The 21,190-nt window shown below is 40.5% G+C and overlaps 1 protein-coding gene across 2 annotated transcripts in view; it reads left to right on the top strand.

Moving 5' to 3' along the window:
- galr1a (galanin receptor 1a) overlaps nt 1–3,506 on the top strand; it is a 46,345-nt gene extending 42,839 nt beyond the window's left edge. The window contains exon 5 of one of the 2 annotated variants that reach the window (XM_072570860.1): nt 2,081–3,506. In XM_072570860.1, the coding sequence (XP_072426961.1) occupies nt 2,081–2,093 (13 nt within the window). In that variant the 3' untranslated portion in view covers nt 2,094–3,506. Of the gene's footprint in view, nt 1–1,620 lie in introns of both variants that reach the window. The other variant, XM_072570859.1, reaches the window with a different exon arrangement.
- Nucleotides 3,507–21,190: the final 17,684 nt, after the last annotated feature.

Genomic DNA, 21,190 nt, shown 5'->3' with positions numbered 1-21,190 from the left:
ATGCAGATATGATTATTAAATAGGCAAGAGGAAATTGATGGAAAAATGTCCAGAATAAAGTCTAAGGTCGCCTGGTAGAATAATGATGACTTGCAGAAGATGGAATCTGCACAATGAGATATTTTTCACGTTTGGAGATTGCGGAAGTGACTGGAGTGCAAAAGCTGTGTCAGGTTAGAGTATTGATGAGAGAGGCATTTTTCATGGGATTGAAGATCCAAGATGTGGACAGACACAGTTGGACAACACCATAAAAACCAAAAGTACTAGAGGTTTTCTCCATATATTATTGTCAAGAACAGACTGAAAATGAAAAGCATTTAAACCATTAGCCAGAAACAAGCCGAGCTGGAGTTCAATGCCTCTGAATCACAGAGGTGATGGGGAATGGGCCGTGGAAAGATCCGTGATACTTAAAGTATCACAAAAGAACAGCAAGCCAGAGACAATTGAACCTTTTAGTGTCATCTAGTGTCATCCAATATAGAAACAACAACTTGATTTTGTGGGAAGTTCTGGAGTTCATTGAAGCCAAGCTTGACAGATGTTGTCGATCTGGATTTTACCAGCTCTTTCCATAGGTCACAGACTTTAACCAAGCATAGTGGACCATGACAGGGAGCAGAGGTTTATATTTCAGTTTGTTTAATTTTATTCACACATAGCTTGGCCAGCCTTTATTGCCTTTCCCTAATTGCCCAGGAGAAGTCAGTGGTGAGCTGCCTTCTTGAACCACTGCAATCCTTCGGTGTAGAGAGGAGGTTCCTTTTGGAAGGAGGTTCCACAGCGTTGACCCAGCGAAACTGAAGGAACAGCAAGTCAGGATGGTGTGTGCCTTGGAGGAGAACTTGAAGATGGCGGTGTTGCCTTTGACTTTTGAGGTGATGAAGTTCATGGATTTAGAAGGTGCTGCAGGAGGAGCAATGGCAAGTCACTGCAGTACATCTTGTAGATGATACACAATTCTGCCATTGTGATTCGGTGGTAAAGGAAGTGAATGTTGAAAGTTCATGCGTTTTCCAATGTACGCCATTGTAGAAATGTTGTCCAGAAGGTGTGGAATTTGAAGCTTTTATATTGCAGAGGAAATCCACTCAAAGTCTTATCCAGACTTTTACTAGAGAAAGATAGGTCAAGGATTGACTTTGAACCATCAAATTGAGGCTGTAATTGCTTAAAGTTTGATTGTCCTTTATTAGAATGAGCAGAAGTGAGGATTTAGAAGGGGAAGAAAGTGACTGACAGGAGCAGATTGCTATGGTTGGACACGTGGGTGTAGTGAAGCTCTTGTGGGAGTTGACTGGATGGGAACCTCTTGAAAAATATTTCTGTCAGTCAGAAGAAATCTTCACAGTACATTATATTTCTACACATACGTCTAGGTAACTGGGACAGCTGCATATGACAGGAGTTAATGAGCCTGAGCCAATGAAGGAAATGGTTTACGTCAATGGAGATAATCCTCCAGGGCCCAGACTTCAACATTGTTTTCACTTCATTTCAGCATTTTGCAGTTCAACTCACACCAAGTTTCATTCATGTAAAAGTCCCTCTACGTTAGCTCGATACCTACCAAAGCATGGTGATTAAACTTTGTATCCTTTTTTCCATCTCTCATAGCCCCTTGCCTCACCCCTCCCTATCTCTGTGTCTGCAGCAGGAGTGAGGGGGTGCTGTATGCAGGAGAGATGCAATGGAGGTCATATTAGCCTGATGGGAACAGCTGGTTTGTTACTGCATGAACTCTAGCTTTAGGAGAGATATCAATCTCCAGAACTCCTCGCTCCTTAATGGTAAGTCTCAGCCAGCAGATGACACCAGCCTTGTCTGTAGAAAGCTATGTTGCTCTGACCTACTGCTATGTAGCTGACTCCTCAAATCACAGACCAGCTAACTTGGCATTAGAGGCTCGTGTGAAATTGGTGTCAGTGGAAGATTGCTGTTAATTATGTAAATATCCACCCCCATTGGCTTCCCATCCCTGCTAAGCAGGTTGCTGACATCAGACTCAATCCACTCCTCAGAAAAGTAGGTGGGAATGTGCCAAGAAACCAACTGACACATTTTTCATTTGTTCCAGCCATTCTTCCTGAGAATGATCAACCTGAACAAAACCTGTCAGAACTATCAAAGCATGTAAATGAAAAGGTGTCAAAATGCCTTGTAAATATTTTATTTTGGGAACTTGGTAGCTGGTAATGTTTTGAATTGATGTCAGTACCATATATTACAGTTTTAATCCCAGGAAAGCAACGAAGTCTGAAAACAAAATTCAAAAATTCGGTTGAGCATTTTACCTTGCTATCATAACATGGCTAATAAGCTGTGGTCTTGAAGACTCTAAATGTTTATTTTTACTGTTATACCTTTGGTGTCTCAGCCAAGAGATGATGTATGTGAATCAATAATCTCACTATGTTAAATATGGTTTTGACAGAGATGAATGAATATATCAATATTTAAATAAATGTTATTTATAATGCACACAGGCTTTATATGTGTGTGCCTGTAATAGTGGATATCTTGTGTGTCAATCTAACCTGTGCCAAAGTTTCTGATGCTTGAAATGGTAATGTGACAATTTTACTGTTCTGAGCCATGTGTTTGCCTAATTTTTTCCAATGTACCTTTCATGTAGAGGATCAACATTTCCTAAGTGTTTTGCTAAGACATGATGTTTAACTTATTTATATATATATATATATATATATGTGTGTGTGTAATATATATATATATATATATATAACTTATCTATATAAAAAGTATAAAAATAAAACCAAAATGCACTTTAAACTGAGGACAGTGTTATATATTTAAATGTCCATTTGGTCCACTTTATTCTCGGCATCTCTAGCACTATAATAAATCTCTAGCATTATAATAAAAAAGTTGTAGATTTTGTGTTGGTAGTTGATGGAGATGTTGAAAATTGTGAAGGGTTCCAATATGGACAAAAAAAGGGAATTGTTTCATGGGGTCAAAGGATTGGTAACTAGAGGAGAGAGTTTTAAAGTAATTGACAAAAGGATCAGAGAGGCAATGATTTTTCTTTTGATGTAGTGAGTTGTTATGATCTGGAATGCACCGCCTGAAATGGCATAATAACTTTCAAAAGGGAATTGGATAAAAAACTAAAGGGGAAAATCTTGCTGGGAAATGCAAGGGATTGGGACTAATTGGCTAAAGGCAAAGGATGCTGGAAACTTTAAAAAAGACAAAATTCTGGAGAAACTCAGCAGGTTTGGCAGCATCTGTGGAAAAAGAAACAGAATTAACATTTTGATACCAGTACAGCACTTCTTCATAACTAATTGGGTAATTTCTGATAGAAAAGAATATTAACCTGGTCAAAGCTGAAGTAGAAGCAGAGTCTAGCAACCGTGAATTACTGGAATATATGTAAACTCTATTTGTACCTCAGATATTAATGTTCTTGTTTATTAATATCTATTGGACCACTTTACCTCCCGTTTGAAATTAAAAGGATACTATTGTATTGACCTAAGTATACCAATAAAAAGAATTATAGTTTATGATTTCATAGTCTGAATTCCTTTCATGATGCTTTTCGTAAAAAATCTTATATCCATCCTAATGGGAGACAGGGGATGCTGAATTCTAATGTCATCAAACTGGTAGCTTATATGAACTTCTAAAAGGTATTTGGTGAGACTGTTTACAAGAAATTATCAACAACAATAGAAGCCACAGAATTGGATCCAAACTTAAGGCTGGTCATTGGCTGAGTTGGTGAGGAGGGTGTAGACTGGAGTTCCTGCTGCCTTCACACCTTTACCCCAGTGATATCCAGGGTGGGATAGCTCATTGCCAGCCATCAAGTGAGGCTTGTAAGTGGGCAACTAATGCCTCCTTAAGGTCCTTATCCCATTGCTGCCGGTGTTCAACCAGCAGCTGACAGGAAAGTCACCACATGAGGAGCCCAAAAAGCAACCCTGGACACTGTTGCTTTTGGGTCATTCCTCATTCAAAGGAATTCAGTGTCTGATTGGGATGTCCCATACTGGTAACATGTGCCTGCTGAAATTCAATTCCCTTGCCATTGCCATGGATCCCCTTCCCTACTTCCCCGTGAACCCTATCCCAATCTCATTCACTTTTAGTTAGGGGACTCTCATTGATCCTAGGTCTCCTGTGAGCAAGCTAGCAACAGCAGCCATTCTGAAGAGCTTATGCTCAAAACATCAACTCTCCTACTCCTTGAATGCTGACTGAATCGCTCTGCTTTTCCAGCACCACACCTTTTGATTCTGATCTCCAGCATCTGCAGTCCTCAATTTCTCCTGCTACCCACCAAGGAGAGCTGCTGGTCTCTGATTGGCTGGCAGCTTTTGTTAGGTGATTTCTGCCCCACCCTCCTGAGTCCCCACTTATTAAAGAGTGCCTTCCCAATGGTGCAAAAGTCTCAGATAATCTGGATTGCATTCCTCCTTGAGAGTATGATAAAGAAAGCATCCTCACGATCTGGACTAGACTTTCCCAAACTCCATTAATGACTTGGTTGGAGAAATGGAGAGGCATCTATCCACATTTGAAATAACACTGAATCTGAAACAATCACAAATTGTGCAGAAGCAGAATTTTAAATGAATTCAGATAGTTCAAGTGAATGGGTAAAACTGAGGAGGATGGATTTTATTTATAGAATCCCTACAGCGTGGAAACAGGCCATTCACCCCAACAAGTCCAACTGACTCACCAAATAGCATCCCACCCAGACTCACACCCTTTTCTTATCCATGCAACCCTGCATTTCCCATCACTAATCCATGGCTAATTTTGAAACAAAAAGATTTTAAACCAAACCTTAATTATTCTGAGGCCATCCATTGTGTTTGAAGGTGACTTACTTCCATTCTACTCCTCGGATGCTGCCTGACCTCCTGTGCCTTTCCAGCACCACTCTAATCTTACTTCCATTCTCATTTGCTGGGTTCTGAGATAGCTGATAAGTCCAAGGTGTGACCTATAGGTTCTGCCACATGTGGGGCCTCAAATTTGTAGATCCTGGTACATCTCTTTTGCTCAGTACTTAATTCTTTTCTAATACTTGAATGGTTGGGTAGGTGGGTTGTTTGGAGGTTTCTGTATTCCTCTGACATCCTGACCTCACTTCTACACATTTCCAGCAAAGTTTCTTCATGTGGTTGCTACCTTACTAAATTAGAACTTCCCCATTTCAGTTGGTCACAGGGCAGAGGGTCTCCCATGGTTCTGTGGGGATGTTTTGACCATCCCCAACCCTTAACACCTTCATCCTTCCAAACTACCACCCATTTCCAATTTCATTCCTTTCTAAAGTCTTTGAATGTGCTGTTGCTTTCCAAAACTGTGCCTATCTTTCCTGTCGCTCCATCTTTGAATCCCTCCATTGCATTCTGCTGCCACCTCACCCCTCCCCCACCACAGTGTCATAATCGGTGTCCTGCATGACTATGAGAAAAGTAAACACTTTACACTTGTCCTTCATGAAAATCTACAGCTTTCGACCTGGTTGACCACACCAATCTCCTCCAAATCTGTCAGCTGACTGGACTTACCTGTGACGTGGAGGTGCCGGTGTTGAACTGTGGTCAAAAGTAAAAAATCTCACAGACAGACAGACAGACACACACACACACACACACACGCACACAGAGGTCTATGGGGTGAATTTGCATTTGCAGAATAGTGTTTGCAGATACATTCTATTTTTGCTCAAAAAGCACACAAACTGCAGGCAGTCAATCCATGTAACATTTTATAAATTCCGACTTTGGAAGTAGAACCAGTCTGACTCAAGATTGGGATACAGACAGACTCTAACCTCACACTTTTAATATATTGTCTGAGCTAAGATGTCACCTCTTATTATAAAACCTTAAGTTATCTCGAGAATATGACTTAAAAGAAGTTCTGGGATTTGCATATTAATGAACTAAAACCTGCAAACCATTCTAAAAGATGAAAGACTTAACAACTATTTAGTTTTGTTCAATATGACGTTTTAATTCCATGACACTGTGATCTTTTGTTAAAAATTCTGTGTCTGGTGATCCTGCCCCACCTGTTACCTGATGAAGGAGCAGCACTCTGAAAGCTAGTACCTCCAAACAAACCTGTTGGACTATAACCTGGTGTTGTGTGATTTTTTAGCTTGGTCTTACCTGGTTAGACTAGAAGACATAGGAGTAGAAGTCAGCCATTTAGCCCATCAAGACTAATCCGGCCTTCATTGATATTATGACTGAAAGATAATCCTCAACTCCATTTGACTGCTTTTGAGGGGATGGTGGGAGGGGGCCTGATTTGAAGGTTGGTTGAATGAGTGAAGCTTAGTTGAGGCCAATGGACAAGATGTTAAAGGAGCAGAGACCTGTTACTGATAGGCCTTGTATGGGGATCTCAGGAGTGGGTGCATCGTGAAACTGTTGGGGGATTCAGAGGCCTTGGTGATTTAAGAGGTAGAAGAAAAGGTTATCAGAAGGTATCTGCTTGCAAAGGATTCTTGGCCATTCTCATCAACTCAGGGGCATATGATGACCCTCATCTCCTGAATCCACCTTGACCTCGCCTTGAAGAAATTGCCAGATTTCCCAATGCTCCAGGAAGATGGTCAACTGCAATTAAGTTTCAAAAATAGAATGACAATGAGGCTCACAAACTCCCGCAGCCACCTCCTTGGTTTGGATTAGTTGGCTGCCCATCTTCCAGCCTCAACTGAAGGCCGTTTTGAGATTGGAATGGATTTTAATCCCACCTGTCTGAAACCATGTGATTTTCTTTGTTATTATTCTCTTATTAATATACAAAACAGGAGCAGGAGTAGGCTATTTGCCCAATTGAGTCTATTCTAGCATTTAGTAAGATAATTGATCTGATTGTGGCCTTAATTCCAGTTTCCCTCCAGTTCCCCATAATTCTTCATTGCAGATCAAAAATCTACATAACTCAGTTTGAATATGTTCAATGATTAAGTCTCTACTGCTCATTGTGGAAAAGAATTCCAAATACTACAACCTTCAGAGAGGAAATTCCTCATTTCTACATCAGAGAGATCCTTTAAATTGAAATTGTGTTTCTTAGTTTTAATTGTCGTCAGAAGGGGAAACATTCAGCATTTTGTTGACACCTGAATTTCAATCCCAAGGTCATCTCCTGACAACATAACCAGGGAAACACAAAGATCCCTTATTTCTACCTCCATAACGTCACCAGATCCCTTGCTCCTGTCTCAGCTCAACTGATGCTGAAATCGTCAATTCATAAATTTGTCCCTCTATGTTTGACCAGTCCAGCAGTGTTCCAGGCCAGCCTCCCACATTCTGCCCTCTGTAACCTGGAGGTCATCCAAAACTCAGTTCATTGCTTTCAAAATTCTAATTTTTATTTGCATATCTCTCCCTGAACTTGGTTTCACCATAACACTGTTACTTTGTCCTGTCCCACGCACGCAAATATTCGCCTTATTCAGATTTCAGCCTCTTGAACATTGCCTTTAGCAGGTACACGTTCAGTTGTCTGGACTTCAAGGTCTGGAATTCCCTCCATGAACCTCTGCCACCCTTTCCTTATTTAAGACATTCTTAAAACCTACCTCTTTGATCAAATGTTTTACCACCTACCCTAAATTCACCTAATTTCTTTCTTTGAAAGTTCAACGAAAAGCAACTAATGATTTAGTACATTAAGAACACTATACAAATCCCAGTACTTGTTCAGTAACTGAGTGAAATTCAAGAATAGGAGAGAGAAAAATAGGACCCAAGATAGAACAAAACATTGAAAACAGGAGGACTGTGGGGAATTTGCCAGGGTTCTGACTTCTGGGAGGTACTGAGTAAAAAACCCAAAATGTTAACTGCTGTAAATGTGACAGTCTGGCATAACAGCAAGAAAGAGGACTGGGGCACAAAAAACAATTCTTGTAGTGTTGTGTGTTACTGTCATTATATCATATATCTTTAAGAGACACAATATTGTGATTTTATTAGAGCATGTGCCCTGATGGTATAAAAGCCTCATTTTTCATTTGACATTGAGATCTCTTGAATCATGCCATTGTTATATGAAGCCTGCTGTTCAATGGTTTTTACTGTAATTTAATGTTTGTGTATAACAGCTTAATAAACATCTGTTAGATTCTTCATTTGTTCAATATTCATGCTCAGTTTCTTATGTTATGGGAGCTAATATAAGTATTCTTGCAAAAGAAAACAATCACACTTTTAGAGGATAAGAACATGGTTAGCAGCAGGGGCCATCCAATATCTTGTTGGTAGATATTTGGAAAACCAACTAAGGACCAATCAGATTACAGCTTTGGACATCAGAGAATTTAGACTATCAGCAGCATCCATCTCTGTGAGTCCATACAGCAATGCAGATCTTTCAATAGCATATAGATTCTTTAAAGATTCAAGAAAACTCTAAGATTGATTTCCGTCAAGTGAAAAAGGCTAAAATACAAAAACAATCAAAAACTAAAGGTTGCAGACCATGTACAAAAGCACAGTGGGTAGTCTTTCTCTTCCTTTCTTTTAAAGTAAACATTATACTGTTAATCTGTTTTAAATGGCTTTGAATGAACAGCTTCTGTTTATAGAATACAGCTTAAAAATGCTGGAAAGCTATGTTTTTAGATTATGAAAGCTTACCTGTGTCTATTCACCAGATAATTCTGCTGTTTGCTTTCTCAAAATCAGGGTGAAAAAATTTGAAAAGTCCATATAAAGTCATTTCTCTTACTTGGAGCAAATGCCACCTTCAGGCATAAACCTGCTCTTACAAACCTTCAATTCTTAAAAGAGCAAACTTGAAAGGACTATGGTCAGTGAAACAGCAGTTTTAATCGACACAAAGCTTAAGGTGGTAGAATGCCATGTTTTAAAGTAGAATCATGGTTTACATGTGTATCAGTAAGGATTGTGTGACAATCAAGTGACACCCTTGCTGAATTACAACTGTTCAAACACTACACACAAATTTCTAGCTGACAGATCGAGATTACTCTGACAAAAGAGTTCTTGTTGATTTTTGGCAGGTGCTAATACAAATTAACATATCCAGCCTTTACACATGATCAGAAAGATCCAGAAAAGATCTGAAAAGCCCATAAGACCGTAACCTTTTGGAGCAGAATTAGGCCATTTGGCCCATTGAGTCTGCTCCACATTCGATCATGGCTGATAGGTTTCTCACGCCCATTCTCCTACCTTCTCCCAGTAACCCTTGATCCCCTCACTAATCAAGAATCTATTTATCTTTGGCTTCAATACACTTAATGACATGGCCTCCATAGCCATCTGTGGCAATGAATTCCACAGATTCACCATCCTCTGGCTGAACTGAGATTCCTCCTCATCTCAGTTCTAAAGGTTCATGAGTCTATGTCCTCAAGTATAGTCTCTCCTACTTGTGGAAACATCTTCTCCATGTTCATTTTGTCTAGACGTCTTGATATTCTACCTGATAAATACCAGCAATTCCAGGATTACCAGTACGCTGAAATCTTAGTGTAGTAGCAATCCATGAAATTCATTGTGATACCAAAAGCACGATTCTAGGATATCATGACAGTATTATACCAGGAACACAGGGGCATTGGATGTAAGATAGTGGGCAGGTAAATTCCTGATGAAGAGTTTATGCTTGAAAAGTTGACTCGCCTGCTCCTTGGATGCTGCCTGACCCGCTGGACCTTTCCAGCACCACACTTTTTGACTCTGATCTCCAGCATCTGCGGTCCTCACTTTCTCCTAGGTAAAACTGTGCGCTGACTAGGGCTGACTCAAGAAGACTTTTGATGACTTTTTGATACATGAATAATATGACAGACTTATCAACCCCAGCAGTGGAGGGAGCCTTTGCATCTTTGTATCATTCCATCCGCTCCTTGGATGAAAATAGCAACAAAACCTTTTCACAGTGGCAAGAGATTACATTGTTATGATAGATAACTTCTCCAAATTTCCCTTTGCTTAACCAGTTAGTGAGACAATAAGCACCATTATTGCCAATACTTTGAGTGCTATTTTCAGTTTATTTAGTCTGCTGGAATGGATAGCATCTGACAATGGATAGCAGTATATGGGCAAATCTTTTCAAGACATGTCTACTAAATGGGGAGTGATGCATATGTTACATTGTCACCACACTATTAATGATCTAGCAGATCATATAGTACATACTATCAAATGAATGATCATTAAGTGCTAAGCAACAAATGATTTTCACTTTACATTATTGCATTGCTGTACAATACCAAGGGGTGTTGAAGAGTTTACATTCCTCAACTTATGCTTGTAAGGCAAATGTGAATGGTCTTACCTAGCAACCACCTGTCTAGCCATTCCAAGACATTATTTTACAAAGACAGTTAGAAGGAAAGAGATACATGATGAGAAGCAGAAGCCAATTCAGGCCACTGTATGGCACAAAAGTGAAACACAAAGGGAGGAGGAAGAACACCCCAGCAATGATTCTCTGGCAATGTGAATGGAAAGAACTAATGGCAAGGCAAGCAAATTGTCAAAGAAGTGCAACAAAGAATAATCTGCGTCTCTCTCTATGGATATGTGAACACCAGATCAGGACATGTTGTCAAAGCTCTGAAGCATTACTTTAAAGTTTAAGGTGTCAGTTTTGTAATACCTGTTTACCTATTTATATAGTTATTGAATTGACAAGGACGGCTTATAAATGAATGACCATGTATATTAGTTTGGGATCATTGTCATCTTTGGAAAAAGAAGATGTTGTACCAGGTCTCACAGTTAGTATGTCAGTATACCTTTAAGGGGCTTGCTCATGATATTCTCATTGATCCACAGCATATGACCTGATGGTAGGAAGGTCTCATATTCCATCTTACCACAGGGTTACTTGAAGCCCAACCCACTACATGCTGCTCAATGCTTTCTGTTGTAATCTATTGTTCGTGTATAAAAATCAGCTGGAATAAATATCTGTTGGATTCTTCAAAACCTTGATGTTCAAACTCAGATTCTTATGTTAAGTGTGGTAATGTGAGCATTTGCTGCATTAGGTTAAAAAGCCCCATCAATTTCCATATATAGAAACAATCCTGTTCAAGAGTAAACAGTAGAGTGCTGGGCACACGAGTATTTGTAACCCATAGACCATATAAGCAGGCTCTTGCTTATAAAGAAAATTATAAATTTGCTTATTGTTTGTGAGGCATTGCTACCAGAAAATGAGTGTACAATCCCTCAACAGAGGGGCATGATTTTAACACTGTGCAAGCTGAATGAGTTAAATTATTGCCATAAAAGTGGGCATATGGTTTGTACCCACATATTCTGCATTCATGGTTATAGCTGAGTAGTTTTTGACATATATCATTTCATGTGACGCACCAGATTTTTGTTCAGAAATCTTAACATATTGCACAATAATTACTTCAATACAGTGAAGGGTGATGTGACAACAATCAAATACAAAACATGAAAAATCTGTGGCACCCACGAGATAATATTTTGCATCAATCAAAAAATCATCACCATAGAAATTTATTTTCCCTTTGGTCTTATACAATGCATCACACTCATGCTTCACAGCTTGTCCGTCTAGTCTTGTTCTGCCCTCTGGTTCTAATTAATAGGAATGCAAATCCACCCAATACAAGCCCAATCAAACGTTGCACTATGTCAAACAAAAATTTGTTATAACTGCGAACACAACAAAGATTAATTTGTAATTTGTATTATATTTTGAGTATGACTATTATTAAATCTTCATTGGATAGCTATGTATTTATCTATGTACCTGAACAATTCAGATTCTGCCTGATTTTCTGGTGTATCTGAGTTAGAAGATTTAGCTGGAAACATTGTATTCTAGCTCCCTGTCAAAATTCTTCACTTCCCGATTTTCTAGCAAAAAAATGTTACAGGCATGAGAATACCCTGTATATCCATATTGGAGAGCAACAGGAGCTAGCTCTCCAATGCCTTGATTCCCTTTTTCTTTTCAATCTGCATTGCAATGTTACAGATTGTGTTGCTGGAAAAGCACAGCAGATCAGGCAACATCCGAGGAGCAGGAGAATTGACGTTTCGGGCATAAGCCATTCATCAAGAATGAGGCTTGTGGGCTGAGAGGTAAATGGGAGGAGGATGGGGTTGGGGGGAAGGTAGCTGAGAAAGCGATAGGTGGATGAAGGTGAGGGAGAAGGTGATAGGTCAGCGGTCGGGGTGGAGGAGGCGGGTGGAGCGGTAGATGGGAAAGGTGATGGACAGGTCAGGAGCGCGGTGCTGAGTTGGAGACTTGGGACTGGGATAATGTGGCGAGAGGGGAAATAAGGAAGTTGTTGAAGGTGTCATGTCTCCCTGATGTAGAGGAGTCCACACCGGGTGCAACGGACATAGTAAATGACATTGGTAAAGGTACAGGTAAATTTCTGACCAATGTGGAAGAATCCTTTGGGGCCTTGAATGGAGGTGTGGGTAATGGTGTGGGCGCAGGTTTTGCACTTCCTGCGGTGGCCAGGAAAGGTGCCAGGGACAGGGTGGGGCTGGTGCAAGGTGTGGACCGGATGACGGAGTCACAGAGGGAATGGTCTCTCCAGAATGCTGATAGGGGTGGGGAAGGTAATATATCTCTGGTGGTGGGGTCCGTTTGGAGGTGGCAGAAGTGGCGGAGGATGATGCAATGTATGCGGAGCTTGGTGGGGTGGAAGGTGAGGACCAGGGGGGTGATCTCTAGCATCTGCAGTCCTCACTTTCTCCGTAGCAATGTTACACACAAGGGAACCTAACCTATTACTGAATTTCAGACTTTCAATGGCACACAGAATGTTAGTTAACATTTGAAAGACCATATGCAGTTGGCCAACTATTCATGGAAAAAGCATATCCACTGGACATTACAATCTCTTTTAGACATTGCACTGCTACTCTTGACATTACACTGCTCCTAGAGAAACATTGCTCCTTAAGACATATAGGTGGAATCTTCTAGGGTCTGAGTGACATGGACTCTTGCATTTGTGGCAGAATCAGACAAGAACTTCAGTAAGTCTATCTCAATGTCAGGAGTACCTTGATCTCCTGATCCATTTGCTAGGCAGCATGACAAGTTTCTCACTAGGCAGCAGAGAGTTGCCAATTGCAGGGGATTCTTGCTTGTTAAAGGCTTTGTTAACATCATAACTCACCCCATTAAGACTCAGTTGCTTATCTTAACAAATCCGCCACACAAGTTAGAGGTCAAGAATTTTTGACATGGAAGTCAGAGCAGATACCTGGCATTCAGCTCACCTCTTGTTCCAAAATATCTACATGTTAGCACCAACATCTCAGAGAATGCTTCGTGAGCACTGGTTACAAACACCTCATGCTCATAAATATTAGAATCAGACATGTTCCAGCCTCTAAGAGCGCACATCTGCTATCCACTTATAGGATGCTTCTGCACTTCAGTACTGCACCTCGGGCTGCACAGGCAACTATCACTGTAATGCTGCTGCACAGAGATTTTGTGTGCAGGGACACTCACTCAGCTCATGGCCTGGACCTGTTGCACCTTTGGGCTCTTAGCTTGCTGTCCCTCAGCTTCACAGTGTTCTTGCATTGCCTTGCCTTTTTTTCACTTTTCCAACTCAGCCAACGATGCCAAGGTCATTTCACTGCTGCCTTGCCTTGCCTGAGACACAAAAGCAGGAAGTTTGTCATAGCTGTCAGCAGTTCTCAGTCTCATCAACGGAGATAAACATTAGTTGGGGGTCCCATGCAGTAAACCAGGGATAATCTCTGATATCAGTGCAAGGGCTTAGGCACAGTCAATTAACTGCTCGGGGTGGTCAGAGTCAGGATCCTCTCTACCCAAGGGCTGAAGAACCAAATATTGGGCAGCACATCATCCTTCTTGATTCTTTTTTGCCTTACTTTCAGGATCGAATGAGGTAGATGCAGGTATTACACAAGATAACAGTAGGTGGCACAACTTTTACTTAATGTGCAGGTAGGGAGGTGTCATTAGTGAGTGAGTATACAGTGTAGACAGCTTGTAGGGTTAGTGGTGTTGGGAGTCAGTGTAGATAAGAGCAAGTGAGGGAAGATGTGGAAGCCAATAGTGAGAGTGGTAGAGCATGAGTCTTCGTAGAAGGTGGGTACAAAAGCAGAGACAAATTGAGTGTGAGGTATCGAAGAGAAAATGCTTACACTGGTGGAATGGAAATGGCCATTGACATTTTTCCTACAGTGCTCCTGACGGTAGAGATTGATAACTGCTGGCAATCTCAGACCAAGCAGGCACGGTTTGGTGTCACAGCCTTCACTGCTGGTCACTGGAAAAATATGTCCACCTATCCATCACCCCGTTCAGCAAGACTTCCTCCCACTGCAACTTCCACACACTGCAAGTTTCTCTCTGGGCCAAAATACATATTTCAACTTGGGCAGGCAATACAATCTCTGGAATCTCACTCTCGTCTGAGATAACTATGAGATTCCCAGTGCGACCAGGCAAAGTCAACATGGTTTTGTGAAGGGGAAATTGGTCTGATGGAGTGATAAGCAATATGGATAAAGAATAACTCATAGGTGTAGTGTACTTACATTTCCAGAAGGTATTTGATCAAGTACCACATCAAAGGCCACTACTCAAAATAAGACTTCATAGTGTAAGGGGTAACATATGAGCACAGATTGGTTAACTGACATGAAACAGACAACAGACTTAAATAAGCCATTTTCAGTTTGGCAGGATGTAATGAGTGTCAGAGTCATAGAGATGCACAGCACGGAAACAGACCCTTCGGTCTAACTTGTCCATACCAACTGGATATCCTAAATTAATCTCGTCCTATTTGCCAGCATTTGGCACATATTCCTCTAAACCCTTCCTATTCATATACTTATCCAGATGCCTTATTAAATGTTGTACTTGTACTAGCCTGGTCCATTTGCTCTGGCGGCTCATTCCATACACACACCACCTCCTCCGTAAAAACGTTGTCCCTTAGGTCACTTTTATGTCTTTCACCTCTCAGCTTAAACCAATGCCTTCTCCCCTTCCTGGGAAAATACCTTGGCTATTCACTGTATCCTTGTTCCTCATGATTTTATCAACCTCTAGAAGGTAACCCCTTAGTCTCCAACACTACAGGGAAACAGCCCCAGCCTATTCAGCCTCTCTCTCTATCCCAAACCCTCCAGTGGTTAGCACTGCTGCCTCACAGCGCCAGAGACCCGGGTTCAATTCCCGCCTCAGGCGACTGACTGTGTGGAGTTTGCACGTTCTCCCCGTGTCTGCGTGGGTTTCCTCCGGGTGCTCCGGTTTCCTCCCACACTCCAAAAGATGTGCAGGTCAGGTGAATTGGCCATGCTAAATTGCCCGTAGTGTTAGGTAAGGGGTAGATGTAGATGTAGGGGTATGGGTGGGTTACGCTTCGGCGGGGCGGTGTGGACTTGTTGGGCCGAAGGGCCTGTTTCCACACTGTAAGTAATCTAATCTAAAAAAAAACCCCAGCAACATCCTTGTAAATCTTTTCTGCACCTTTTCAAGTTTAACAACAGTGAGTCATACAGATATCCAGCATGGAAACAGACTCTTCAGTCCAACTCGTCCATGTTGACCAGATATTCTAAATCAATCCAGACCCACTTGCCAGCATTTGACCCAAATCCCCTCTAGATACTTCCTAATCGTATACTCATTCAGACGCCTTTTAAATGTCACCGTTGTACCAGCCTCCACCACTTCCTCTGGCAGCCCATTCCACACATGCACCATCCTTTGTGTGAAGAAATTACCCCTTAGGTCCCTTCCAAATCTTTCCCCTCTCACCTTAAACCTATGTCCTCCTGTTTTGGACTCCCCCACCCCTGGAAAAACGATCTTGTCTATTTACCCCATCCATTCCCTCTTAACTTATCAACCTCTATGATGTTACCCCTCAGCCTCTGACATTCCAGGGAAAATAGCCCCAGCCTATTTAGCCTTTCCCTATAGCTAAAAATCCCTCTAACTCTGGCAACATTCTTGTAAATATTTTCTGAACCATTTCAAGTTTTACAACAGCCTTCCTATAGCAGGGAGACAAGAATTGCACACTGTATTCCAAAAGTGGCCTAACTAATGTCCTGTACAGCCACAACATGACCTCCCAACATCTATACTCAATACACTGTCCAATAAAGGCAAACATAACAAACGCCTTATTCACTATCCTATCCACCTGCAACTCTACTTTCAAGGAACCCCAAGGTCTCTTTGTTGAGCAACACTCTGTAGGACCTTACCATTAAGTGTATAATTCCTGTCCTGATTTGCCTTTCCAAAATGCAACACCTGATATTAATTTAAATTAAACTCCATCGGCCACTCCTAGGCCCATTGGCCATCTTTCCTATGGAGCATTGATATCAATAACTTGGAAAGTGGGTTTGAAACATAGAATCCAAAAAAAGTAGAAAGAGGCCATTCAGCCCTTCAAATTTATACTGGCTCTGAACAGCATCCCACCCAGAACTCACCCTCCTATCACTGTAATCGCACATGCATTTTTTTAACATGATTAACGCACCTAATCTGTGCATCCCTGAACAATTTTTAGCATGGCCAGTCCACCTAGCCTGCACATCTTTGGACTGTGGGAAGAAGCCAGAACACTCAGTGGAAACCCATGCAGACACAGGGAGAACTCACAAAATGAACACAGTCATACAAGACTAGAATCGATCCTGGCTCCCTGGTACTGTGAAGCAGCAGTACTAACCCCGGAGTCTCTGTGAATGTATGGTCAAAACATTTGTTCATGACACATTTATTTAGAAAAATAAGTTATTAAGTAAGTGTAATGAATCTACAAAGGTATATTGAAAAATTAAATGAGTGGGCAAAAGTTTTGAAAGGTGGAATATAATGTGGAAAAATGTGAACGTGTCCTCTTAGGCAGGAAGAGCAAAAATGCTGCACCTTATTTAAATCAAGAGGCAAAAAACAGAACTCTGAGATAGTCCTGGTGCATAAAAAAACTGTTTGCTTGCAGGTACAGCAGAGAAAATTTTCAGAAGAACTGTCTCCACCCAAAGAACTTGGAACTTGGAATGACAAGGAACTGCTCAAGTGAATACTAGCAGCATTGATCCTAATAAGGGGAGCTTTGGTAACATATTCCTATGGTAAAAAACATACAATCATGTCCTGAAATAAAAGGAAGCCGAGAAGAGGCTCATACGGTAACAGTGTTTGTGGGGGAGGGAGTGGTGCGAAGATGGACTCATTGTAGTAGATCATCTAACCATACAGCGCAGAATAGGTCCTTTGCCCTCGATGTTGCGCCTACCTGTGAACTAATTTAAGCCATCCCCCTACACTATCCCATCATCATCCATGTGCTTATCCTAGGATTGTTTAAATCTCCCTAATGTGGCTGAGTTACCTATTATGGCAGGCAGGGCATTCCATGCCCTAATCACTCTTTAGTGTTGGACAATGAACCCAAAGGCTGAGGTAACATTGTGGGGACTTGCATTCAAATTCTACAAATGGTGGAATGTGAATCTAGAGTTAAGAGTCTAATGATGACTATGAAACCATCATAAGTTATTAGGATAGCCCCATATGGTTCACTAATATGCTTTAGTGAAGAAAATCTGCCATCCTTATCTGGCCTACATGTGACTCCAAACTCACAGTAATGTGGTTGACTCTCTACTGCCATCTGGGACACTCAATAAGTGCTGTCCTGGCTAGTGATGCTCTCATCCTGTGAATGATTTTTAAAAAAAGACTCATGAGCCTCTGAGGGAAAATTGTTTCTATACAAGGCTATGGGCCAAGTGCTAGAAAATGGGATAAAATTATTTGGTTGGTTGTTTTTGACAGATAAGCTGAAGAATTTTTTTCTGTGATGTAGAAGTCTGTGACTCAATTAACTGATTGGGTTGAATGTCCTTTTATTATGCTGTACATTGTATGCCGTTTTAACAAGGAAGCCCTGAAAATGGAAAATACTAGGGTCAAGTTTTTGGCTTCTTCATTGATCTCACTAAATGTAATTAGTTAGAGTTCTGCTCCACAACTTGAATCATAAGTTAACCCCTCTGTTTAATTAACATCAGATTGGAACTTGTGGATTTAAAGGGTCAGCAGATGAACAGATGTATATTATACAGTATAATTATTCTGTCTTTATCTGAAAACTATCATTTTAAACAAAGCAATGAGGTGTATTATGACTATAAAAGCACATAGTGTCAAGGATGCTGAAAATTGTTAAAGCACAAAACATGAACAAGATCTTGAGAGGACAGATAAGGAGAAATGATATATTCTGGTGGGTAAGCTCAGAAAAATGGACACAAATAGAAATAGATTGTTCAGGAGTAATGTGAACCTTCCTTCGCACAATAATTGAACTGTCTCATTCTCCCCCAAGAAAGCTGTTGTAATGAGGCGGGTGGAAGCTCAATTAAAATGTTGAAATGGATGGGTGGATAGCGTGACAACCATCTATCATTTACTAAAATGGTCGGACAGCCTCAAGTGTCTTAAAGACTACATCTTGTCGTTATGTTCTACAACCTTTCCCAGTCCTGGCTGTTTGTGGAATGCTGGGGATACCAACTGGCTAACATGTTCGTCTTCAATACAGCAATGCAAACAGTTATTACTTATTGTGTGAAGTGCTTTGAAGTATTTCAGTGACCTAGTAAGATAACAGATGAAAGCAACCTCCAGTTTCAGTTGATGGCATCCTTGGCTCTCACTCAGAAACCTCTTGACCAAGTTTTCCCTCCAGGTTAGAAAATACCTCATTCCAGCACACTCTGAGTTGCTACTGAAGGAATGCTGCCTTGTGTTAGCATCTGGATTTAACAGATAATGTTAAAAACTGCTTCCATTTCTCTTCACTAACTTGCCACTTTCTAATCCATCCAGGTTTAGTCTATATTGCCAGTTGGCTGGTGATTTTCTAATGGAAGATAGGTTTTTATTTGTATGGCATCTTTCATAACTGTAGGACATCCAAAATATTTCTAAATAAATTGAGTAATTTAGAAGTGTGCTAGCTGCATAATGTAGGAAACATAATAGAATCTCTACAGTGTGGAAGCAGGCCATTTGGCCAATTGACCACTTGAAGGGTATCCGACCCAGAACTACCCTATCGCAGTAACCCTACATTTCCCATGGCTAATCCACATTAACTGCACATTATGGTCAATTTAGCATGGCCAATATACCTAACCTGCTCATCCTTGGACTTTGGGAGGAAACTGGAGTACATGGAGGAACCTCATGCAGAGATAGGGAGAATACACAAACTCCGTACAGTCACCCAAAGGTGAATTCGAACCTGGGTCCCTGGCATTGTGAGGCAGCAGTGCTAACACCTGAGTCACTGTATCACTCTCAAGTTGTAAATATTAAGCTCCCACAAATGGCAATGTTATATTGACTAAAACATCTCTTTTTCAGGATTTGTTTGAGGCATTAAAATTGGCTAGAACACTGATAGATAGAATTTCCCTGATCTTGAAACTGTTAGGATCTTTTAAGTCTATTCCTAAAACATATTCTGAATTGTATGCCTACTCTCAACTCTGCTCAAGGTTTCCATAACTTTACACAAAAGCAACAGATTTCAGCACACACTGATAGGTTGTATTAGTTGAAGTATAAAATAGACAGACAGCATTGACAAGGCCATTTATCTCAAGTTAATGGAGTCTAGGAACAGACCACATTTAATTACATCACTTTCAGCTGCATCCTTCACAAAGTGTCTCCATGACAGCAACAACTTACATTTATACATGGTCTTAACATTGCACAGATGTCCCAAGGTACCCCGTAGCTTAATGTTGTCAATGTGCCAGAGGGACATCGGTGACAGATGCTTGGAGGCAGACTACCCACAGATGAAAAGGGAAATAATTGACAGTAGAAAAGAATAAGTAGGACTAATGCAGATGTATTAGTTTATCTTGTCATCAATGATCTGTGTGAGATTGTTGTGCTGTACAAACTCATTGCTTTAACTTTTATCATTGCAAGCTGTCACAACCAAGTGAGGAGAGGTCTTTCAGCTGCTCACATTTTAACACTCTCTCGGTTGGTTGCAACAAATATGTTTATTTCTTTTTAGCATGTAGCTATTTCATACTTCAGCTAAAATCTGGGTTCAAGTCAAAATTACAATGAGCTAATTACAGGAGCTAATTACAATGTTTTATTGAGTGGAAAAATCGAAGTTTACAACCAACTCTGAGAAAAATCATTAAAACACAACATCCAGTTCACACACAAATGCAGGTAATACTATCATTTAAAAAGGAGAGAGTGTCTGGCATAAACAGGAAGAATAAAGGCTACACAATTTGAACGTCTCTAGTGTCCTTGAAGGGTTGAATTTGCTCTTTAGTTGGGTACTTATGAGATTATGAGAGAAACAAGGAGAGAAGGACAATTTTGAGGTTGTTACTTATAAATCCATTTCCTTCTCTCTGGTTTGCTGCTCTGAAACTGCTCATGAAATATGGCATGTTTGTATTTTCCCAAGTCTGGCTAATTGGTTAATTGGTAGGTGAGCCTTTCATCTCCCAAAGTGTGAAATGATCATACAAGTGTGAACTAAAACAGGAAATGTGAATTTCTGAACATTGACTCATTTGCCTGGTCTCAATCTTTTTTGATATAGTAGTAATTTCAATGCAAATGGTTTTGTTTATTCCAAATGGGTCTCCGGATTTGCCTTAATCTCTTGTCGGTGATCATGGCAGCCATTTTAGGTCAGAATTAATCCCTTTTGTTAAATCAATCTTGCTCGATAACAAACAGATAATAGAAATTGAAAGTTGATAGTCCATATTTAACGACTATTTATAACTCCCTTAAAATTTGAGTTTCTTGCAATTGTGTAATATTCAATTCTACCTTAGTTAATCCGATCTCATCCACCTTTGCAGCTGCACTCTACGAATCTATGTCTCTTTTACCACTAGTGTTAGATTAACCCAGCTTTCATTTAAGATCGTGACCACAATAAGCAAAAGTACCTCTATACTATGACATAACAGCAGATTTTGTCTCCAACTGTTGGTTCGTAGCTAAACCAAATGGATCGGTGATCATTCCATTTGCTAAAGTAAATACATGTAAAATAGTTTCTGTTTCATTTTTATCCAAATTTTATTCTGGGCTATCTATTTTTTCAAATATG

Source organism: Chiloscyllium punctatum, chromosome 5 (assembly GCF_047496795.1).
Source record: "Chiloscyllium punctatum isolate Juve2018m chromosome 5, sChiPun1.3, whole genome shotgun sequence".
Lineage (NCBI taxonomy): Eukaryota > Metazoa > Chordata > Chondrichthyes > Orectolobiformes > Hemiscylliidae > Chiloscyllium > Chiloscyllium punctatum.
The sequence above is the reverse complement of the archived record's forward strand: the minus strand, read 5'-3'. Positions and strand labels throughout refer to the sequence as shown.